Source organism: Abramis brama, assembly GCF_963993115.1.
Source record: "Abramis brama genome assembly, chromosome: 2".
NCBI classification, from domain to species: domain Eukaryota; kingdom Metazoa; phylum Chordata; class Actinopteri; order Cypriniformes; family Leuciscidae; genus Abramis; species Abramis brama.
This window is the reverse complement of record NC_139964.1, coordinates 66,156,783-66,179,232: the sequence shown is the minus strand read 5'-3', so window position 1 is coordinate 66,179,232 and position 22,450 is coordinate 66,156,783. Positions and strand designations below refer to the sequence as shown.

At 39.2% G+C, this 22,450-nt stretch overlaps 1 protein-coding gene across 3 annotated transcripts; it reads right to left on the bottom strand.

Annotated features, from left to right (window-relative positions):
* Positions 1-5,130: 5,130 nt before the first annotated feature.
* Positions 5,131-20,970, bottom strand: LOC311075156 (CD48 antigen-like). 3 transcript variants are annotated; one of them, XM_084102346.1, is made up of 9 exons: positions 20,858-20,970; positions 19,958-20,192; positions 19,466-19,653; positions 18,934-18,996; positions 14,616-14,912; positions 13,848-14,105; positions 11,372-11,461; positions 5,573-5,613; positions 5,131-5,449 (listed from the first exon to the last, which is right to left on the bottom strand). In XM_084102346.1, exons 2-9 carry the CDS (start codon positions 20,161-20,163, stop codon positions 5,444-5,446), a joined length of 1,149 nt encoding a protein of 382 aa, XP_083958472.1. In that variant the 5' UTR covers positions 20,164-20,192; positions 20,858-20,970; the 3' UTR covers positions 5,131-5,443. The 3 variants fall into 3 exon arrangements, with proteins under 3 accessions (XP_083958472.1, XP_083958473.1, XP_083958474.1); XM_084102347.1 differs by lacking the exon at positions 11,372-11,461; XM_084102348.1 differs by lacking the exons at positions 19,466-19,653; positions 20,858-20,970 and having other exon boundaries at positions 19,958-20,182.
* Positions 20,971-22,450: the final 1,480 nt, after the last annotated feature.

The window sequence follows — 22,450 nt, the reverse complement described above, 5'->3', positions numbered from 1 at the left end:
CTGGCCAGGAACTCCGGTTCCAAGAGCCATCCCAGAGCATAAAGACAAAAGGTGAAAGTCTCCCCTACAGGTAATCCAATCAACCTAACGATTCAACGTCTGAGCCAGGGGCTCCGAAAGCCATTTGGGCTCCGAAAGGTGAGAATCTCAGTGTTCTGACTCATTTAAAACACAATAGAGAAAACAGGACTGGCCGGAGTCTCTAGCTAGAAACTGACCCTACTAAAATCAAAGTCTTAACTTTTAATGTTGAAACCTAAATTAAACATTTAATAAATTTGTAATACAACAACTGCCAAAATACAGTGATGGTAATCGTCCAGTATACCTGGTACTGAATGATTAGCACATATCATGGTATTTACTGTAGTTCAAGGTATGTCAAAGAACACTGCAGTACTGTTCAAAACACATGATGATTGTGTGGTAGATAAATTACATATATTAACATTTATATAATACATTTTATTTCACAAATATAGATTAAAAAAGATGAAAGAATTACTAGCTATATAGTTAAGTAAAAATCATAATAACAATGCTTTTGCTGTAATAATATTAATATAATAATCAATATTCACTCACCCATAACAGTCAATGTGAATCTTTGTGCTAGCTCTTTACTGCTGATGTCAATGGTATAAACTCCAGTATGTTCGATTTTTAGTTTACAACCCCAAATCAGAAAAAGTTGGGACATTGTACAAATTGTGAGTAAAAAAGGAATGGAATAATTTACAAATCTCATAAACTTATATTTTATTCACAATAGAATACAGATAACATATCAAATGTTGAAAGTGAGACATTTTGAAATGTCATGCCAAATATTGGCTCATTTTGGATTTCATGAGAGCTACACATTCCAAAAAAGTTGGGACAGGTAGCAATAAGAGGCCGGAAAAGTTAAATGTACATATAAGGAACAACTGGAGGACCAATTTGCAACTTATTAGGTCAATTGGCAACATGATTGGGTATAAAAAGAGCCTCTCAGAGTGGCAGTGTCTCTCAGAAGTCAAGATGGGCAGAGGATCACCAATTCCCCCAATGCTGCGGTGAAAAATAGTGGAGCAATATCAGAAAGGAGTTTCTCAGAGAAAAATTGCAAAGAGTTTGAAGTTATCATCATCTACAGTGCATAATATCATCCAAAGATTCAGAGAATCTGGAACAATCTCTGTGCTTAAGGGTCAAGGCCGGAAAACCATACTGGATGCCCGTGATCTTCGGGCCCTTAGACGGCACTGCATGACATACAAGAATGCTACTGTAATGGAAATCACTACATGGGCTCAGGAATACTTCCAGAAAACATTTTTGGTGAACACAATCCACCGTGCCATTTGCCGTAGCCAGCTAAAACTCTATAGGTCAAAAAAGAAGCCATATCTAAACAGGATCCAGAAGCGCAGGCGTTTTCTCTGGGCCAAGGCTCATTTAAAATGGACTGTGGCAAAGTGGAAAACTGTTCTGTGGTAAGACGAATCAAAATTTGAAGTTCTTTTTGGAAAACTGGGACGCCATGTCATCCAGACTAAAGAGGACAAGGACAACCCAAGTTGTTATCAGCGCTCAGTTCAGAAGCCTGCATCTCTGATGGTATGGGGTTGCATGAGTGCGTGTGGCATGGGCAGCTTACACATCTGGAAAGGCACCATCAATGCTGAAAGGTATATCCAAGTTCTAGAACAACATATGCTCCCATCCAGACGTAGTCTCTTTCAGGGAAGACCTTGCATTTTCCAACATGACAATGCCAGACCATATACTGCATCAATTACAATATCATGGCTGCATAGAAGAAGGATCCGGGTACTGAAATGGCCAGACTGCAGTCCAGATCTTTCACCCATAGAAAACATTTCGTGCATCATAAAGAGGAAGATGCAACAAAGAAGACCTAAGACAGTTGAGCAACTAGAAGCCTGTATTAGACAAGAATGGGACAACATTCCTATTCCTTAACTTGAGCAACTTGTCTCCTCAGTCCCCAGACGTTTGCAGACTGTTATAAAAAGAAGAGGGGATGCCACACATGGCCTTGTCCCAACTTTTTTGAGATGTGTTGATGCCATGAAATTATTTTTCCCTTAAAATTATACATTTTCTCAGTTTAAAAATTTGATATGTCATGTATGTTGTATTTTGAATAAAATATTGAAATTTGAAACTTCCACATCATTGCATTCTGTTTTTATTCACAATTTGTACAGTGTCCCAACTTTTTCTGATTTGGGGTTGTAGTAATCGTGATTTGTCCGGTCGCTGTATCAAGATCTGTGATGCCGTTGAATCTCGGATTCGTGGTTTGAATTTCTCTGTTTTCCTATTCAATCGCCTTAACAGCTTCACCGTCTTTAAAGTGTTTCCATGTGATGCTGGAGACAGAAGCAGGAGGAGGAGGGGGTTTATCTGGACCAAAGGAAACTTCATCACCCACTGCTTTCTTCACCTCTGTACCTAATAATTAAAATATGAGAGATTATGTTAATCAAAATTCAACAAACCAGACTCTGTCATCCACTACAGTCATTTACTATTTGACATTTATACTGTAGGTTACAATACTATAATATCATTTAAAACAAGTATTCATTACTTTGATGAGCTCATTGTTTCTGCCTTAAATTATTGCATTCTTTAAATGAATACATTTTTAGCTAATTGTGATTTTGTATATGTACATTTCTGAAATACATAACTTAGACAGTTTCTGATAACAGATCACTCTGAATTGTAATGTGGACTCATGCATTTTCAGTAAAGCTGCATTGAAACGATGTGTATTGTGAAAAGCGCCATACAAATAAATGTGAATTGAATTGAAATGTGAAAAAAAACTACAGTGTTGGGGAAAATTACTTTTAAAAGTAATGTGTTACAACAATGTTGCGTCTGCATTTCACGATTTTTATTAATTTTGAGGAATAGTTAATTTGTTTTGAACATATGAGATGAGAAAGTGCATGCTCACATTTAGTCCAGAACTACAATAAGCACCATGTTCAGTTCACACACACAGCGCACACAAAACCTCAGCACTTACTCCCGATTTCTCTCGAACACATCCACCTATGCAATGTTGATCATATTCTGAATTAAGAAATAATTGACAGGGAACATAAATAATTACTTCACCTTCCGAGTCTTTCGTTCATTTGTCAGGATCGATATTGTCCCCCACCTCTTTTTGAAACATTATGAGTATATATTGAATAAGTACTAGTATCTAATTAATAAGTACTAGTATCTAATTAATAGGTATCTAATGAATAAGTACTAGTATTTATTCAATAAATACTAGTACCTAATAAATACGTACTAGTCACAATTGGAATACATACTAGTCAGAACTGAATAGTTGATATCTGAATGACTAATCCCCATAGAAGTCAATGGCAAAATAATTAATTTGTTACTAGTAACAAAAGAATAGTTACTAGTCACTTTTGAAATAAGTACTAGTATCTAATAAATAAGTACTAGTATCTAATAATAAGGACTAGTAACTAGAATAAGCACTAGTATCTAATAAATAAGTACTAGTACCAATTTAATAGGCATTAGAATCTAATGAATAACTACTACTATCTTTTAAAAAGGTACTAGTATCTAAAGAATAAGCACTAGTAGCATGAAAATAGAGACTAGTAGGTTTTAAGGATTAAATGTTAAAACCATAGATATCATATAATAAAGGCTAGATGTCTCGTGCACGCTGCTGGCCAATGGAGGTCGACGTCCGTACACGGCGGCCATCTTACCACAGGGTGCTCGCTCACTTGTAACATGGTGCATGTACTTTTAAATAACCATAACTTGCTCAATTTTCAATCAATTTTCAAATGGTTTGGTTTGTTATAAACGTCAGAGATGTAGTTATGATACTGCATACATATGAATAATTATAATAATGGACTTCTATATTAAAGAATTATTGCCACGTTAATAACGTTTGTAAGAAACCAAACCGTTTGTAAATCCGTCAAGATTTCAGCAAGATAAGAGGATTTGTGTGCGTGCTGATTCACAGCTTCCCTGTGGTAAGATGGCCGCCAGTGATGCCGGAAGTGACTCCGCCGTAAGACATCTAGCCTTTATTATATGATATCTATGGTTAAAACGGCTTGCCATAATCTGACACCCGTCTCCACAGTGACCCCTAGTGGTCAGAGCAGTGTAAAAAGCCTTAGACAAACATGCATAAAAACACCTTTTACAAACTATTGCAATTTTTTTTATTGAAAGTAAAATCTTTCAAATGCAATTATCTAATCAACTAATTAGATTATCAAGTGTCTTTATGTTATTTTATCAATTGTCAGGGTTTGTTTTGTTTGTTCTATGAATGGCTCAGCTAAACAGGCCAATAAGAGACTATTAATTCATTAATTCATCATTTTAATTATACTAATGTCTAATTAGATTGATCAGAGATCAGGTAAAACCCACAAACACTTGTTGACAGAGATCATCGCCCCCAAAACCATTGAAATTTCGAAGCAGTTATGACGTAATGAAGCCTCGTTTACTGAAATCATGATGTGACTCTGGCAGTTTGATACACGCTCCGAACCATTGATTCGGAACAAAAGTTTCTTAAAGGTTTCAAAGCTTCATGAAGCAGTGTTTTGAAATTGTTATCACTAGTTTTCCCTCTCTGGGTAGTTTTTGTTTGTGTTTTGTTCTTATTTTTATTAATAAAGCTCATTATTGAGTCCTCGCTACTTCCATCACACCCAAACCTGACACTGTAAAACTAAACTGCTTTAAAGTCCAAAAAAAAAAAAAGAGAGATGCTGCGCCATCTTCAATAAAATGCTATAAACTTCACTTACCTACAGCTTCTGTGGTGATGAACGCAGCAATGGTGACCATCAAGCATCAAAGTGACATTTTTGCTAGACAAAGTACACGTCAATGCACTTCTGTATTTACCTCAGAATGTCTTTTAAATGACTGAGGCGCAGTATAAGAACAGACAATATAGAGTCCAGAAACCACAAACATTGAGTGGCATTGTGTTGATCTAATGGATAGGACACTTGATGTTCATACTTTCCTAAAGACACATAAATCTCCATCTGAATATGAAATTTTGTTTAAAAAAAAAAAGTCAACACATTTGACAGAGGATTTTATTCAAAGTGATTTACACTGCATTCAATGCTTACTATTTTAATGGTTCATGTCCTGCCTCAAACTCATCACATCGTCAATGTTAATACTGGCGTAAAACAATGCCTTTGCCTTGTTTGCTAAATGAAACAGAAATAAATGCCTTCTCTACTCTCCACTCCATTAAGCAGAAGATAAAAAATAAGTTAAGCTGGGATTCAGAGCCGATGACCAGGTGAACGTGTCGAGAAGATCCACATGTGGCTTTGCATTTGAAGAGTCTGGAGGTTCATGATGAGCATCAGTCATTCACTCATGCATGTCATTTCTGAGGGGAAAAATGCTCATTTTTAATGTATGTTTTAAAACAGTTCAGGTTGATCAGATCCATTTGATTTATAATATTGCACATATTAATGATTTTCCACAAGGACTGAAGAAGTAAACTTACTCTGGAAGTCTTTTGTCTCCCACAGCAAGCAGCACAAGAGCCTTAAAGAACAACAGGGACACGATCAGTCAAATACAGTCAATATGAAACCATAATCAAGCCTATTTACTCTATTAATACACATTCATAGTGAACAATTAATGAGTGCATGCTGTTCTAAAAATGTTTCTCTTCACAATCTTTCATCTTCCTTTTCTTTAATGTTAACCTGTAGCAAAATTGCCTCCATTCTAGATTTTTTTTTTTGTTAAACAATAAAATCAATAAGTAAAATAATGTGTTTTCTTTCTGAATATCTGATTTTGCACAGAACAATGTCATATTATGGAAGTAAAACGTACTCGGTTACTAACGTAACCTCGGTTCTCTCTAGAAGAGGGAATGAGTACTGCGTAAGTAGCTTACGCTAGGGGAAAACCTCTTTTCCACGAGATATTGAAGCCAAAAAATTATCCTTATAATTTTGTATTATTGCAAAACGTGTTGCGGCAGCATGCAGTCATGGGCGAGACAGCTCGCGCGCCCATTGGCTGCTCTGCGGCAACTGCATCAGCCTACTGAGTGAGGCCTGAAGTGACGTCAGGCCAATGAGGGCGCTTCGCGCCCTCTGCGTCATGTCCCGCCGAAACGGGCGTGGCTTAGTCCTATAAAGGGAAGCTCGGGGCAGCTGATCCCTGGTTTTTCATCGCCGAAGCGAACCAGAGTGTGTTGCATGCACGGCAAGATACGCAGTACTCGTTCCCTCTTCTAGAGAGAACCGAGGTTACGTTAGTAACCGAGTACGTTCTCTTACGAGAGGTCTCTCGTACTGCGTAAGTAGCTTACGCTAGGGGACCCAATGCAAAACGCCGTGCGTGCTGGGATCTAACACTAATAAACCTGAAGGCGAAGCCCAGGAGTTACAGTGCACAATCACCAGGGGAACTCACAGAGAGTCCTGGAAAGAGGAGGGGAAACCACTCTATCCATATCTGCATCTCTGTATCAAAGCATCTCTGCTTTCCTCCTTAAAACTTTCGCTGCAGAGTTAACCCCTGCATGGTGCCCTGTGTTTCAGAGGTCTGTAGATTCCAATCTGGTCCCTGCCCTCTGGAAAAAATCCATCATTGTTCCCATTCCTAAGAAACCCTGTCCTACAGAAAACAACGACTAGACCGGTGGCTTTAACGTCCGTTGTCATGAAATGTTTTGAAAAATACATGGTATCCTTACTGAAAGCTGAAGTCAACACAGAACTAGATCCACTACAGTTTGCGTATAGGCAGGGGAGGAGTACTGATGATGCAATTAATAGCATCACCCACCTAACTCTTAAACACCTGGAGGATCCTAAAGCTTATGTACGCCTTTTGTTCATTGATTTTAGCTCTGCTTTTAACACATTACAGCCTCATCTGCTTTTACAGAAAATGAGTCAGATGAATGTTAACTCTTTTATTATTAAATGGTTTTATTCTTTTTTAACAGAGAGAACTCAAACTGTTAGGATTAACAACTCGCTTTCGGAATCAAAACGCATCAGTACAGGCGCGCCTCAGGGTTGTGTAAGTTCACCCGTCCTGTTCACCCTTTATACTAACGACTGCACCAATAGTCTCCCGGGCAACTTGTTTTTTAAATTTTCTGATGACACTGCCATTCTTAGTCTGCTTGACCAGAACTCAGATCCATCGCTGTACTGTATGGAAGTTAACAAATTTGTTTTGTGGTGTGACAAAAACTATCTTACAATCAACACAAAAAAAACAGAGGAGATGGTGTTTGACCCTCGGTGGGTGGGGGATCATACCCCTTTGACCATTCATAGAGAGGATATAAAACAGGTCACTTCATATAGGTATCTGGGTATCCACCTGGATAACCGCTTAAGCTGGAGTGACCATGTAGATTATGTTTGTTCCCGTTTACAGCAGAGACTGTATTTTTTACGCAGACTAAGGGTGTTTGGTGTCAGTCAGAATATTATGTTTTTATTTTATCAGGCTGTGATAGAAAGTGTCATCAGGTATGGGATGACAGCGTGGTTCGGCAATCTCTCCACACAGTCAAAATCAAAGTTGCAGCGCCTGGTACAGACTGCTATGAGGGTGATGGGGAGGACTGAAAAGCTCTCCCTTCAGTCCATTTATGAGCAGTCTGTACTTAAACAGGCGCAGTTCTGTCGGACCCGTCCCACATTCTTCGAAAAGAATATGAACTCTTGCCGTCTGGTAGAAGGTACAGAATACCAAAAACTAGATTGAACCGGTTTAAATTTTAAAATCAAAATTTTAAAATCAAAATTTAAATTAGAAATTGTGTGATGATTTGTATGAGATAGGCCTGAGGTATGTGCAATAATTTTGTGTGCTGTACTTTTTATTAATTTTAACCTTAGCTATCTATATTTGTGTATGTATGTAGTTGTGTATTATTTCTATTTCCTATGTGTATTTATTGTCTGTAAAGGCAGCAATGGCACTAAGCACTTTTGAGTCCACAACAAATTTCCCCCAGGGGACAATAAAGTATAAAGTCAAGTCATATACAGCATACGCTTAACGTGACATCACACAGTCAGGGCGGAACTAGCCTGAACTGATGCAGGAAATGCGGGTCTTACGCAATACTGCCCATAGCATAAACAGTCGGCAGCGCGCAGCGCTCAGCGACCTCAGTGTCCTGAGTCAGTGAAACAGACAGCACTGATTCGTCTATACCGACAGCAGCTTGGCCTGTAAGGCGGGAACCTCCAGGTTATAGAACCTTATAAATGTAGACGGCGAGGCCCAGCCCGCCGCCATACATATGTCTTGCAGGGAAATCCCGCTAGACCAAGCCCACGAAGAGGCCACACCTGTCTGTCTGAAAACAGACGAGCGAGACACATAAGCTCTTAGCGCCCTAACTGGGCAAAGAAAGCTTGCGTCCCCTTCCTCGTCAGAGACCGGTAGGGCGGACAGGGAAATGACCTGAGCCCGAAACGGCGTGTTGAGGGATTTTGGAACGTAACCATGCCTAGGTTTGAGTATGACTCTTGAGTCATTTGGCCCAAACTCTAAACACGCCACGCTCACCGAGAGCGCGTGTAGGTCACCTATGCGCTTCACTGAAGCGAGAGCCAGTAAAAACACTTTTTGAAAGACAAGTGTTTGAGGTTAATCGTTTGGATAGGCTCGAAAGGGTCACCTTTCATGGCTTCCAACACCGTAGAAAGGTCCCACATAGGGACTGAGGGAGGTCTGGGAGGATTCAGCCTCCTAGCTCCCCTGAGGAAGCGGATGACTAAATCGTTCCTTCCTATTGACTGACCAAGCGTTGATTTAAAAAACGCTGCTATGGCCACCACATAGACTTTGAGCGTGGAGGGGGCCCTGCCCTTATCCAGCAGCTCTTGTAGGAAGGAGAGAACCTCCGTCACCCCACAGTTTAAGGGTGAAAAGCCCCGAGCTGTGCACCAGCCGGAGAATACTGACCACTTCGAGGAATAGAGCCGTCTGGTAGACGGAGCTCTAGCCTGAGTGATAGTGTTTAGCACTCCCTCTGGGAGGTCAGCGGGTACCCGTTGAGCGCCCATACATGAAGCGCCCATACATACTCCTCAATGGCACTGGCCATGGGGCAGTGTCCGCTAGCTGCATCAGAACTGGGAACCACGGTTGGTTTTTCCAGAGCGGCGCTACGAGCAGCACTGAGCATCTCACTTCCCTGATCCGTTCTATCACCTGAGGCAGGAGAGAGACGGGGGGAAAAGCATAGAGCGGGCAGCGCGGCCACGCTTGGGCCAGCACGCTCTTGCTCTTGGAGAAGAACACCGGGCAGTGAGCGTTTTTGTGAGACGCGAACAGGTCTACTTTCGCTCTGCCGAATCTCTCCCACAACAGTTCGACTGTTTGTGGGTGTAGAGACCATTCGCTCGCCGGAAGGTTGTTCCTGGACAGTCTGTCTGGCCCCAAATTCTGTAGCCCAGGCATGTGCACTGCTCTCAGCGAGCGCAGGTTGCACTGAGCCCATACCAGGAGGAGTTCCGCCAGCCTGTATAGGTTTCGGGATCTGAGACCGCCTTGGCGATTTATGTAGGACACCACTGACATGTTGTCCGAGCGGACTAAGACGTGGTGACCTTTTATCTGAGGACAAAAACGCGTCAGCGCGTTGTCCACTGCCAACATTTCCAGGCAGTTGATATGTTGAAGCTTTTCCCATTCTGACCACTGGCCGAAGAACGGTCTGCCCTCGAGCAGCGCTCCCCATCCCGAGGTGGAGGCATCCGTCGACACCACTTTCACTCTCGAGGAAATCCCCAGGCTTACACCTGATTGGTACCAGTCGTTTGCTTTCCAAGGTTTCAGAGCGGAAAGGCAAATCTGATCGACCTTGAGACGAAGCTGACCGGATGCCCACGCTCTGCGCGGTACCCGCGCTTTTAACCAGAACTGCAGAGGGCGCATGCGGAGCAAGCCCAGCTGAAGAACTGATGATGCTGAGGCCATGAGACCGAGCATCCTCTGAAATTTCCTGAGCGGGAAGGTTGCGCCACAGCGGAAAAAGATCGCTGCGCGCTGAATGTCTAGCACGTGCTGTGATGACAGCCGCGCTATCATAGACTGCGAGTCCAGAACTGCCGAGGCCGAGGCTCGCCGCGGCCAGCGCAAGTACACGCATCAGTTCCATCTCGATGCTAGCTCTTTTGCTCGGTTTGCGAGCAGAAGGCGCGAGATCCACAGAGCTCGCCCAATCCTCGCTGCCCGAAGCCAGCAGAGAGCAGGTGTCATCCTCTCCAGACGCGGCTTTTGAGTCAGCATCCTCGACGGAAGCGGCGGCGGACCGCGGCTGCTGCGCATCAGGAAGTGATTCAACGGAAGTCGGTGAAGCAAGCGGGATAACCAGCGAGCTTTGGCGGGCTGGAGAAGGTTCCGGGACCCGCTGAGAGCAACGCTTTTTACGGTGCGGAAACACAGCGGGAGATGCAGGCTCGGAGAAAACTGCCAGACGAGTCCTCAGAGTCACCATAGGCAGTAGCTCGCAGTGAGGGCAGCCACCGTCGGCGAGCGTGAGCGCTGCATGATCTTCACCCAGGCAGGAAACGCAGATAACATGACAGTCTCCTTCGCTGAGTGGGGCTCGGCACGAGCCGCAGGAAGGCATCTTTAAAAAGATGCGAGCTCTTTTAGAGTGTGTGTCGCGGAGCGAACACACACACACACACAGAGAGTAAAGGATATAGGCGCCGGATAGCGCAGCGGGAGCGGCAGTAGAAGGCGACGTGGCCAGCGGCTTCAGATGATGGCTCGTCCCGCTGAAAGGCTTCTTCAGACGGCGCGGCTTCTCTCGGGATCCAACGATGCGTGAGCTTCGCTGAAGAGATGAAAAATCAGGGATCAGCTGCCCCGAGCTTCCCTTTATAGGACTAAGCCACGCCCGTTTCGGCGGGACGTGACGCAGAGGGCGCAAAGCGCCCTCATTGGCCTGACGTCACTTCAGGCCTCGCTCGGTAGGCTGATGCAGTTGCCGCAGAGCAGCCAATGGGCGCGCGAGCTGTCTCGCCCATGACTGCATGCTGCCGCAACACGTTTTGCAATAATACAAAATTATAAGGATAATTTTTTGGCTTCAATATCTCGTGGAAAAGAGGTTTTCCCCTAGCGTAAGCTACTTACGCAGTACGAGAGACCTCTCGTAAGAGAACAGGTTGCAAACGACAAATTACCCAGTGGATCGAATGTTTGTTTTGAGTTTTGAGCAAATGATAAGCACAGATATATGTTTGAAATGTTTTAAAAGATTATTAAAAGATTATTATTAACACAATATTCTTACCATATAAAGGTGGTATAAACAGGAAAAGGAGGATAAAAACCAAGCAGATCAAAACAATGGAAATCCAAATGCCAAACTCCCTGTTTAAAACTAATGCAAAAAAAAAAAAAAAACATATATTAAGCTTATAAAACATTATCAAACCTGGGAAAAACATGTAAATGATCAGAATAATTTTTTTAAATAAACTGATGCAGTGTAAGAACAGAGATTATAGAGGAAGTTCGAAACCAGAAACCGCAAACAAACAGCATTAATGTGTTAGTCTTTCATAAGCAAGATTTACTGCCATTTTGTTTACGTTCATTGCAAATGTTTTATATCAGTGTCTGGCCCAAGTGTGTGTCTGAGTCCAGCAAGACTATATCAGCCTCTACATAATGCAGGAAAAATGACCACGGCAGATGATGGCGGATCAGATCTCCTGCTCCATCTCTTCTCAAATTACTGTAAACCTGCTTAGTGTCTCTCAGAACAAACAAACATCAAAATAAGTCCTTGGGTGGAAGAGAGCAACTGAGGGTATTAAAAATCAATTTTAAAATGTCAAAATGAATCGGCAGAACTTCTTTCTGTGAAATGTTTGTCTGGTAAAGTGTGCGTGTGCTGTCATTCTCTCTTCTAATAGATGACACTTGCTTTGATATTTTATTATCCGATTCTAATGCAATCACATTCAAATATGCAGAGGTGTAAAGTCCAGGGGTCAGAAAGTAAAAGTCCAGCCATATGTTTATTCCAGTCCACACATGAACTTAGCCAGCTGATTCACTAATTAGCTCTAATTATCTCCTGGCTGAAAAACTGTGATAATCAGGTGATTGGAACAAAATACTGAGGAAGACTTTTACTTTCTGAACCTGGACTTTCCACCTCTGCAAATATGTTTGAAACTAGATGTACCGCATGGCGGTACAAAATATGACCGCCGCTCAGGCCTGCACTGGCTTTCCACAAAAAGAAATGACGTGGAGCAATTTGGCTGTATTGCGTGTTTATGTATATACCTAAAAAAAGTAGTAGTATGTGCATGTCTGTGTGTGTGTTTGTGTATGTGTGTGTCTGTGTGTGTGTGTGTGTCTGTGCGTGTATGTATGCGTGCGTACATGTGTGTGCGTGTGTGTGTTTGTGTGTGTGTCTGTGCATTTGGATTTGTATGTGTGTGTGTATGGGTGTGTGTCTGTGCGTGTGGATGTCAGTGTGTGTGCATGCTTGCGTTTGTTTGTATTCCTGCATGTGTGTGTGTGACAGTTAGGGTTGCCAACTTCAGAAAAGGAAAATGCGGGACAATCGTGGTTATTTATAGGAAAATGAGGGACACTCAAAATGTTTGTACTGTATCACACAGTGTACGTCATTTCAGTGTCTGCAGTTAAGTTTGTGTTTAAAAGGTTATCAGACATAAACACATTTGTATTGCTTAACCTATTTATGTATTTAATTCTAAAAATAATTTTAATGTCATACATGAAAAAAGTCACATTACAAACAAACCATAGTTCAAAATAACAGCATTTATCTAAAATAGAAAGCTTTTTTAACATTATACACTAGGCTTACAGTTCAAAAGTTTGGGGTTAGTAAGATTATTTTTTGGGGAAAAAAATAAAGAAAGTAATTGCCTACTTTTATTCAGAAAGGATGCATTACATTAATCAAAAGTGACAGTTAAGATAATGTTACAAAAGCTTTCTATGTACTTTCTAAAAGCTTTAAAACATTAATAATAATCAGAAATGTTTTTTGAGCATATTATTCCCTCAGGTAGATTACATGTTTTCTTGCGTGGCTGGATGTTAGACTATAATCAATAATTATAAACAATAATCACGTTGTTTGCATTCGCCAAAATTGATTAGCCGAAATCAAATTTGCGCCAAAACGTGGACAGTGAAAGGAAATTACCGTTAGCGCGAGACGAGTCCGGCTTGAAGCGGAAGCGACCAGACGGCAGAGGATGTTCGCAAATCAAACAATGATTCGTCTCAAAACAGTGATTAAAAAAAGCTGTGATTGGATGATGACAGGTGTCGGTGATCATTCTCAAGTGTCGTGGTCAGCACTGCTGCTGTTGCTGTTGTATCAGTCAGTGGTTTATCACGGTTCAGGTAGTTATTTAGGAAAAACTGCATTTTTTGGGTTTGGGGGGGCCCAGCGCGGGGGGGGAGTGGCCCCCGGGGACCAAACGAAATTTTTCCGTAAAAGTCTAGTGGGGCTACATGCCCACCAAATTTCATGTTCCCCGGTGTTTCGGTGTCCCTGGTATCGTTGACGAAAAATTCAGTAGATGACGAAAAAAAACCCCAAAAAACTTTGACAATCCCTATATGACTGCTTTCGCTAGCGGCGGTCATAATAAGTAAGAAGTGGGCAAACACATGTTCAGTGTATATACAATTTCTGAACAGAAGGAACATCTCAGCGCCACCTAAGCATTAAAAAATAATCAGACTCAGTGATTAAAGCGCTGTCTCACCTTTAAACAGATCTCTCTCATAGACCAGATCACTGGTCTCCTCACTCGCTGTGTTATTGAGTGTACAGGTGTAGAAGATTTCTGGATTTCTTTCTTTTGTGACATTAATGAACTCTCCTTTCGGTTGGTGCGCTGAACCCTTCAGTATTTTTACAGCAGAATTCTTCCAGATAATTGTTTCACTGTACTCACATATTAAATACACAACATCAGGGTTATCACTCGGCTCTACTTTAATCTCAGGTTTGGGGACCCGTTCTGTGAAAGAAAGAAACAATGAAAACATTTACACTGTTGGTATCAGATGGCATATTTACTACAATTTAATACGAACCATAATGTTAAAAAAAGAACCATTCCATGTTTTTGGACATGTATCACGGTATTCTTGAAAGTACTTATAAAGCACCATGGTTTCATAATCTGATATCATCAGTGTACCATAGTACTGCCAAAATACAGTGACAGTAAGTATACAGAATACCTGGTACTGAATAATTACCACATATCATGGTATTTACTGTAGTTCAAGGTATGTCAAAGAACACTGCAGTACTGTTCAAAACACATGATGATAGTGTGGTAGATTTTGTTTGGGTAATAACAGTTAAATTACATATATTAACATTTATATAATACATTTTATTTCACAAATATAGATTTAAAAAAGTTGAAATAATTACTAGTTATATAGTTAAGTAAAAATCATAATAACAATATGATGCTTTTACTGTAATAATATTAATATAATAATCAATATTCACTCACCCATAACAGTCAATGTGAATCTTTGTTCCTGCTCTTTACCGCTGATGTCAATGGTATAAACTCCACTATGTTCGACTGTTAGTTTAGTAATCGTGATTTGTCCGGTCGCTGTATCAAGAGTCGTGATGCCGTAGAATCTCGGATTCGGTGTTTCAGTTTCTCCGTCTTCCCATTCAATCGCCTTAACAGTTTCACCATCTTTAATGTGTTTCCATGTGATGCTGGAGACAGAAGCAGGAAGAGGTTTATCTGGACCAAAGGAAACTTCATCACCCACTGCTTTCACCACCTCTGTACCTAATAATTAAAATATGAGAGAGTATGTCAACATTCAACAATAAAGTCTCTGTCATCCACTACAGTCATTTCATATTTGACAATTAGGTTACAATATTATAATAAAATTTAAAACTACAGTTTTGGGGAAAGTTACTTTTAAAAGAAATGCGTTACAATGTTGCATTTCACTGTTTTTATTCATTTTGAGGAATAGTTAATTTGTTTTGTACATGTGAGATGAGAAAATGCATGCTCTCATTTAGTCCAGAACTACAATAACAACGCGTTCTCATTAGATGCATCTCTATAGCACGCATTGTGTATATCGTGCAATGTATACGTGAAAATTAGTTATGATATGCACTGTAAAGACCTTCTGTGTGAGGTAGGCCTATGTGCGTATTATAAGTTTAGGTAGGGGTGTGGAGAACGTGCATATTACACGTAATAAAATGTGTATTATATGCATGCGAAAACTGCGTGTCAAAACCATAGACTGTTTTTTGTGTCAGTCTATGGTTTTGACACGCAGTTTTCACGTGCATATAATATGCATTTTATTACTTAAAACATGTATAAATTGCACTATAAACACAATGTGTGTTATAGAGACGCATTTCATGACATCAGGCTGACAATTAGCATCATGTTCACACCAAGGTTATAATCGTTGATGAAAACGAATGAAAAATCGAAAACTAGTTGGGAAAAAACATTGTCGTTAACTGAAATAAAAATAAAAATGAGGCATTACAAAAAACCGAATAACTAATGTGTGTTTGGCAAAACTAACTAAGGGACCGTTCGGTATTTATGAAATGGACCACCGGAGGGTCATGTCTTTTTATTCTTTGTTGAGGGGAGGGTCATCCAACTTTTTTTAGTCTAGGGGGAGGGTCACCCAACTTTTGTATTCATGAAAACAGCAAAATTTCAAAGTGGCTTGTTTTGTGCATATTTTTCCATCACTATCAGATGGGTCTGACCCAACAAAAAAGTGCATTATGTCAGAATAGAACGCCAATGAAATGTTTACCCGGCAAAGCTCACTGTAAAAAATGATTCCGCATTTTAGTTGTTTCAATGTAATTTTGTAAGTTGATACAACTTGTGGTTTCTGAATTTGTTAATTCAACTTAACATGTTAAGTTTTCACTGTCTCAACTAGTCTGCAAGTTGACATAACTAGAGTATTTGCCGCCTCAACTTAAAAACATATGCTGAACCAGTAAGGTTAGTTCTCATTTTTTATCGCGAGATGAGATCACGTGAAGCGCAAAACAAACAGGTCTCTCGCCTTGACTCCTTCATCGGCCATTGCTGGAGAGTTTATCGGCAGATGATTTAATTCTTCCACTATCATCAAATATGGTAAGTAAATATTCGTTAATATGATGTAATAACTTGTAAAATGACATATGAAGTAATCATCCATGTATTGTTCAATATCAACGTTTCTAGATCACATTGGACCGTTGCTAATCCAGTTTTACCAGTTTAACGTTATATATATGTGAGAGAGACTGATATATGGATGAATGCTAAAATAGCCTAGAGAGCGGGAAATGCATGTCGTGAAAAATAACGCATTTCTACCATGTTTGTTCACTCTCATGTTCAAGTTATTTGCGCCAAAATCAGCAAGTCTAATCACCATTCAGGCAAAGCAGCGTCGACGCGTGAGTACGACAACAACGAGCTGACAAATAATGTAACGTTAATTTAATGTAAAACTGTGTGAGTGGTGCGGCAGGATTATCAGAATCCTCCGGTGTTCGAGATGGACGCTCCATAACTGAAAAGTTGTTGTACAACTGTCTAGTTTTACTTATTAAATGTCGAACTTAAAAGACTGTGGTCAGTTATGTTTAGTTTATTGTGGGAGATTATGTAACTATAGCAACCGCTTAACCATCGCAGTGTTTTCCCCAGAACTAGTGAAATGCTTAGCAGCTAATACTGTCCTAATAAGGTCTTAATAGTAATGTCAATAAATATATATCCACAAATTTGGTGATAAACTATTATTGATCTAGTCTTGATCTTGATTGTGTATGTGTACTCGGTTTATTAAATGTTAGTTGACTTAATTGTTCTTTTCTTTTGCCCTTGACCAATAAAGTGGAGCAGCAAGTTCTGTTTATTCAAGACAACCAATGAACGCATTGTCAGAAGGCACTACAAGCTGAAGTGTAAGCTTACATGCCATCATGTAAGTAACTGTCTGCTTCCCTGCATCTATAAAGACTGTGTGTGTTCATTTAGAACTGAGTTTGCTCTAAAAAATACATTTGTCCAGGGACCATACACAATCTGTCCGGCTCTGTGCTGCAGCTTTTACGTTGAACTGTGATCTTTATGCTTTCTCAGAGACCTGTGGCATTACAGGCAGACAGGAGAGTTAAAAAAGGATCCTCCAGTATCTGATATGGAAAAAGAGGTGGCCGGTTCTTTTTTTGTGAGAGACAGGTAAAGTCCTACACTGCTGAAAATGGTGTTTAGATGAATATGTAGATATTATTTTGTAGTGTTGTTTAACATGCTGCTGTTATGTTTGTGTCATTTAATATTAGTTTAGATCAGTGCAGAATTCAACATGCTAATTTCACTGGACCTGAGCAAGTCCTTTTATGAGGGTCTTGACTGGCATCTACCAAAACTGTTGTGTCTACCATTCAAGCGCTTTGCTGACATTGCTGAAATGAGGACCATAATGGACAGCCTAGATAAAAATGTAAGTACATATATTTCTACTGTACTTTTTTCATAAACATTATGGGCACTTCCTTTCTTGCCATTTCTGTTGTCGTGCATATTTTTTATTAGTGCTGCAAAATATTGAAGAAAAAAGTAATATGTCATTTGTTAATGTCATTTGTTAATGCGTATTTAAAATGTAAGTTATCGTATTTCAACTAATCTTTACAAATCCAGGTAACTTGAAAATGTAAGTTATTGTATTTCAACTAATCTTTACAAGTCCAGGTAACTTGAAATAAGTTGTTGGCTCAACTATTTTAACTATGTCAACTAAACTTTTTAAGTTGAACATACTTAGTAGATTAAGTCAATAAAACTTAACTGAGTCAAAGCAAAAAAAATAACTAAAAAATGTAAGTTGAGTGAACAATTTTTTTTTTACAGTGCTTTAAAGCACAAGCAAATAATGAACTTTTGTGATTGTGAATAAGTCTGTGAATAGTGTAACTCTACCGCTGCATTAACATGTGATGTGAATGTAGGTCGAGTTTTACAGTATTGGGACTGAGGCGCCAGAACTGCAGATTGTGCGCTGTAGCGCGATACTACCATATTTTAGTTTCCATGCTTATTATGTTTCCACAACAATGTTAGTGAGTAAATCTACTGAAAAGGCCACCATAACAGTGGAGTGTGATGTGTAAGATGAGAAAGCAGAGGTTAACACCCGTTTCACACATACTCCGTGTGCAGTGTGTATGCGGTGCAGGATCAGCACGCTATAGTGCTTTCACATGATGCGTTTGCAGTGCGTAACTGATCCACGGCTGTAACACAAACACATACTCACTATTTTTATTTCAAATCCAGAAGTTATCAGCAACTTTTATTAAAAAAAAAGAAGTTTTTTCAGCATTGCGATTCTCTTTATACACATATACACTCTTTAATAGTCTTATTCACGTTTAAACAATTTAAACAAAAAGTCAAAATGAAATAAAAAAATAAAAAAAACTAATGAAAAATGCAAAACTATAATAACACACAGCGCACACAACACCTCAGCCTTTACTCCCAATTTCTCTCAGCATGAGAACAGGAGAGCTGTCAGTCAATAGGAAAACAGGAACTTGTGTTACTTATTTGAATAAGTAACTCAGATATTTTGTTGTAAATTTAAAAGTAATGTGCTTACTTAAAAAAGTAATCTGAATACTTAACTTGCAATACTGCGTTACCCTCAACAACACTGTAAAACTAAATTGCTTTAGGTTCGACAAAAAAGAAAAAAGAAGAGATGCTGCGTCATCTTCAATAAAACATTATAAATTTCACTTACCTGAAATAGCTTCTGTGGTGATGAACACAACAATGGCGACCATCAAGCATCGATGTGACATTTCTGTTAGACAAAGTACACATTAATGCACTTCAGTATTTAGCTCAGAATGTCTTTTAAAAGCCTGAGACAAGGTGTAAGAACAGAAAATACTGAGGAAGTGCAAAAACAGAAACCACAAACATGTGGTATTGAGTTGATCTAATGTAGAAAACACTTTTAAACTGTTTTTATGTTCATACTTCCTAAAGACACATCAGTCTCCATCTGAATTTGAAATTTTGTTTTAAAAATGTAAAAATGTCTTAAATTTTACATTTGACAGATGATTTAATTCAATTAAATTTTATCCAGGCCCCGGAAGTGATGAGGCAGGGATACAGGCTGAAGAAGATTATTTCCGGACAGGGCTGGTGTTCTGCCGAATTCTGACCCCCGCCAAACTATTACTCTCCTAGTATTGGTAAGTTTAGGATTAGTTGTGGGGAAGGGGTTATGATTAGGGGTGGGGATTAGGCAATCAGGTACTGACTCAAGTCGAAATTCGGCACAACAGCGGCGAGGAAGATGAAGTCTCGAGGGTGTGGACTTGGGTGGGAACTGGATCCGCGGACCACAGATTCATCAGGTCCAGGTCCGCTCCTGGCTCTGAGATTGACTGACCTCTCCAATAGCGTCTGGCTGCAGACTTGCACTTGCACTCTCAGACACCAGCGCTTCCTGTGCAAAAAAAAAAAAAAAAACTCTCTGCTTCCCTTTGCAGAGGAAGTGCAGAGAGTGCAAGTCTGCAGCCAGACACTATTGGTCACTTCACTTCACTGCACTTTGTTAATTTCAACTTTTACTAATATGGAAATCAAAAGTTGTAGGCCTATTTGTTAACATTAGTTAATGCACCGTGAACTAACATGAACAAACAATGAACAGCTGGATTTTTATTAAATGGTAAATGGACTGCATTTATATAGCACTTTCACAGACCTATGGCCACCAAAGCGCTTTACATAGCCTCACATTCACTCACTCATTCTCACACCGACGTGTCAGCCATGCAAGGCGCCATCCAGCTCGTCGGGAGCAGCTGGGGTTAGATGTCTTGCTCATGGACACTTGGTCAGGTGGAACCGAGGATTGAACCACCAACCTTTTGGTTTGTAGACAACCTACATGAACCACTGAGCCACTGCCGCCCCAACTAAGATTGTAGGAGTCATGTAATGGGAAAGTCATGTGACCACATATTTTGTTGACCGTGTAACCTGTACAAAAGAAAACAACATGCAAGCTTTAAGGATAAGCATGTCACAGAAGTTATTCCTGCACTCAGCTCCTTAGCGGTTTTTGGATTGTTTTTATGTGTCGCTACAAAGATTAATAAAGATTAATAAATATTGTAAAATGTATTGCTCATTGTTAGTTCATGTTAGGTACATTAACAAATGTTAAGTTAACCTTATTGTTAAGTGTCACAGTTAACTATGATTTGTATTTTGTGTGTGTGTGTGTGTTTATATATATATATATATATATATATGGGTGGTTGACATTGGCTAAAAAAAGTTTTAAAAAAAATCTCAAATGTAAGTCATGGAACTCATTGGGTTATATTCTTACCAACTCTTATATTTCCAAATATATATGTGGTCTTGTAGATTTTGTCCTGAAATTTACATTTATTCACTAGTTTACTGTCTTAGTGACTAAAATAGTCTCACGGTGTGACATGAAAGTTATTGTGTATTAAATTAAAAAGGGGTATAATGTGATAATGTAAGTCAATTTATCCTGATTCTTTATCATTATAAAAATATAGCATTTCTCTTGTGCAAATATGTTACATTTTGCATTATTTTACTTTATCAACACTCATAGAAAGACGTTTAATCATTATCTTTCAATATACTTCAAGTTAATTTGGGAATACCTTGTTATAAAAGTTCCAAAATGCTTGTAACCTTTGCTGGCACTATTCCCCATCTGTCACATTGTACATGTTTGTAACGATGCTGAGGAAGACAAGCGAAGACAAGGATCTAAACGCAGGGTATTTAATAAAGTAATAAGGAACACAGAACATAAAGGTCAAAGGAACAAAACCAGGGAATCACAGAGGCAACCATTACATGTACAACAACTGACAAGGTAACAAGTGAAACACAAGGGCTATAAATACACAGAGACAAACAAGCTTAACTAAGTAACAATGGGGCGTGGTTAATAAGGAACACCTGGTGAGACTAATAAACAAGAAAGACTACAAAGGACTACAAAACATGGCACAGAACAGGAAATAACAAAAGTACACACAAGACAAGGGAAACACAGGACAGGAATCATGACAATGTTGCACATTTTTTAAAAATTTAACGTTTATCTTAAATTATTTAATAAAACGTATATTTGGCATCAAATATCCATACTCTGTAAGTGAACAAGTGTCTGTGGGTGTTACCTGATATCTGTTTTATACATTTGTAGACGTTTTAATTAGACATTAATAGCCTATAATTAAAATGAATAATGATTGTTAGTTTCTTATTGGCCCGTTTAGCTGAGCCATTCATAGAACAAACAAAACAAACCCTGACAATTGATAAAAGAACATATAGACACTTGATAATCTTATAAGATGATTAGATCATTGAATTTGAAAGATTTGACTCTCAATAAAAATTGTGCAATAGATTTATAAAAGGTGTTTTTATGCATGTTTGGCCCTGGTTTTTGTTGCATTTACACTGTTCTGACCACTAGAGGTCACTGTGGAGACGGGTGTCGGATTGCACAATACAGCACATTTGCTTCAACTGTTTCAGTGTTTCACATAGTATTTCACCTGTTTCACCTCGATCTGCCCACCACTAGGTGCACAATGAAGGAAATGGTGAGAATTACAGTGTTTTTAATCAAGTAACACACTCAGAAGATGATAACCACTTTCACACAAACAAGAAACGACAAGGGGCTGAACAGAAAATGGAGTATATACACACATGGTAAATGAGGACACTAAACAGCAACAGCTGGACCAAATCAGAGACTATGGCAACTAATGAGAATTAATACAGATGAGACAGAAAATTAACTAAACGGAACATATACGTGACACTTCCCTTGTGCCGTGACATACTGTATATGTTTTATGTTTATATATATATATATATATATATATATATATATATATATATATATATATATATATATATATATGTTTTGGGTTTTGAGCAAATGATAGGCACAGATGAAAGAAACCAAACATATTTGAAATGTTTTAAAATATTAAATTTAATAGCAGTGTTACGGTAAAAAAGGAATTATATTAATAATAAAAAAAGGATGATAAAAATCACAGTGACTGAAGGATTGACATTTGCAACAACAAATGCTAGAAAGAAACAAAACAAAAATTCAGATTATCAGAATTAGGTTAGTAAATTACATATTGCATTACTGAATTATTGCATGATATAGATAAAAACCATAAACATGTTTATCTAGTTGTACTTTTATATCTATG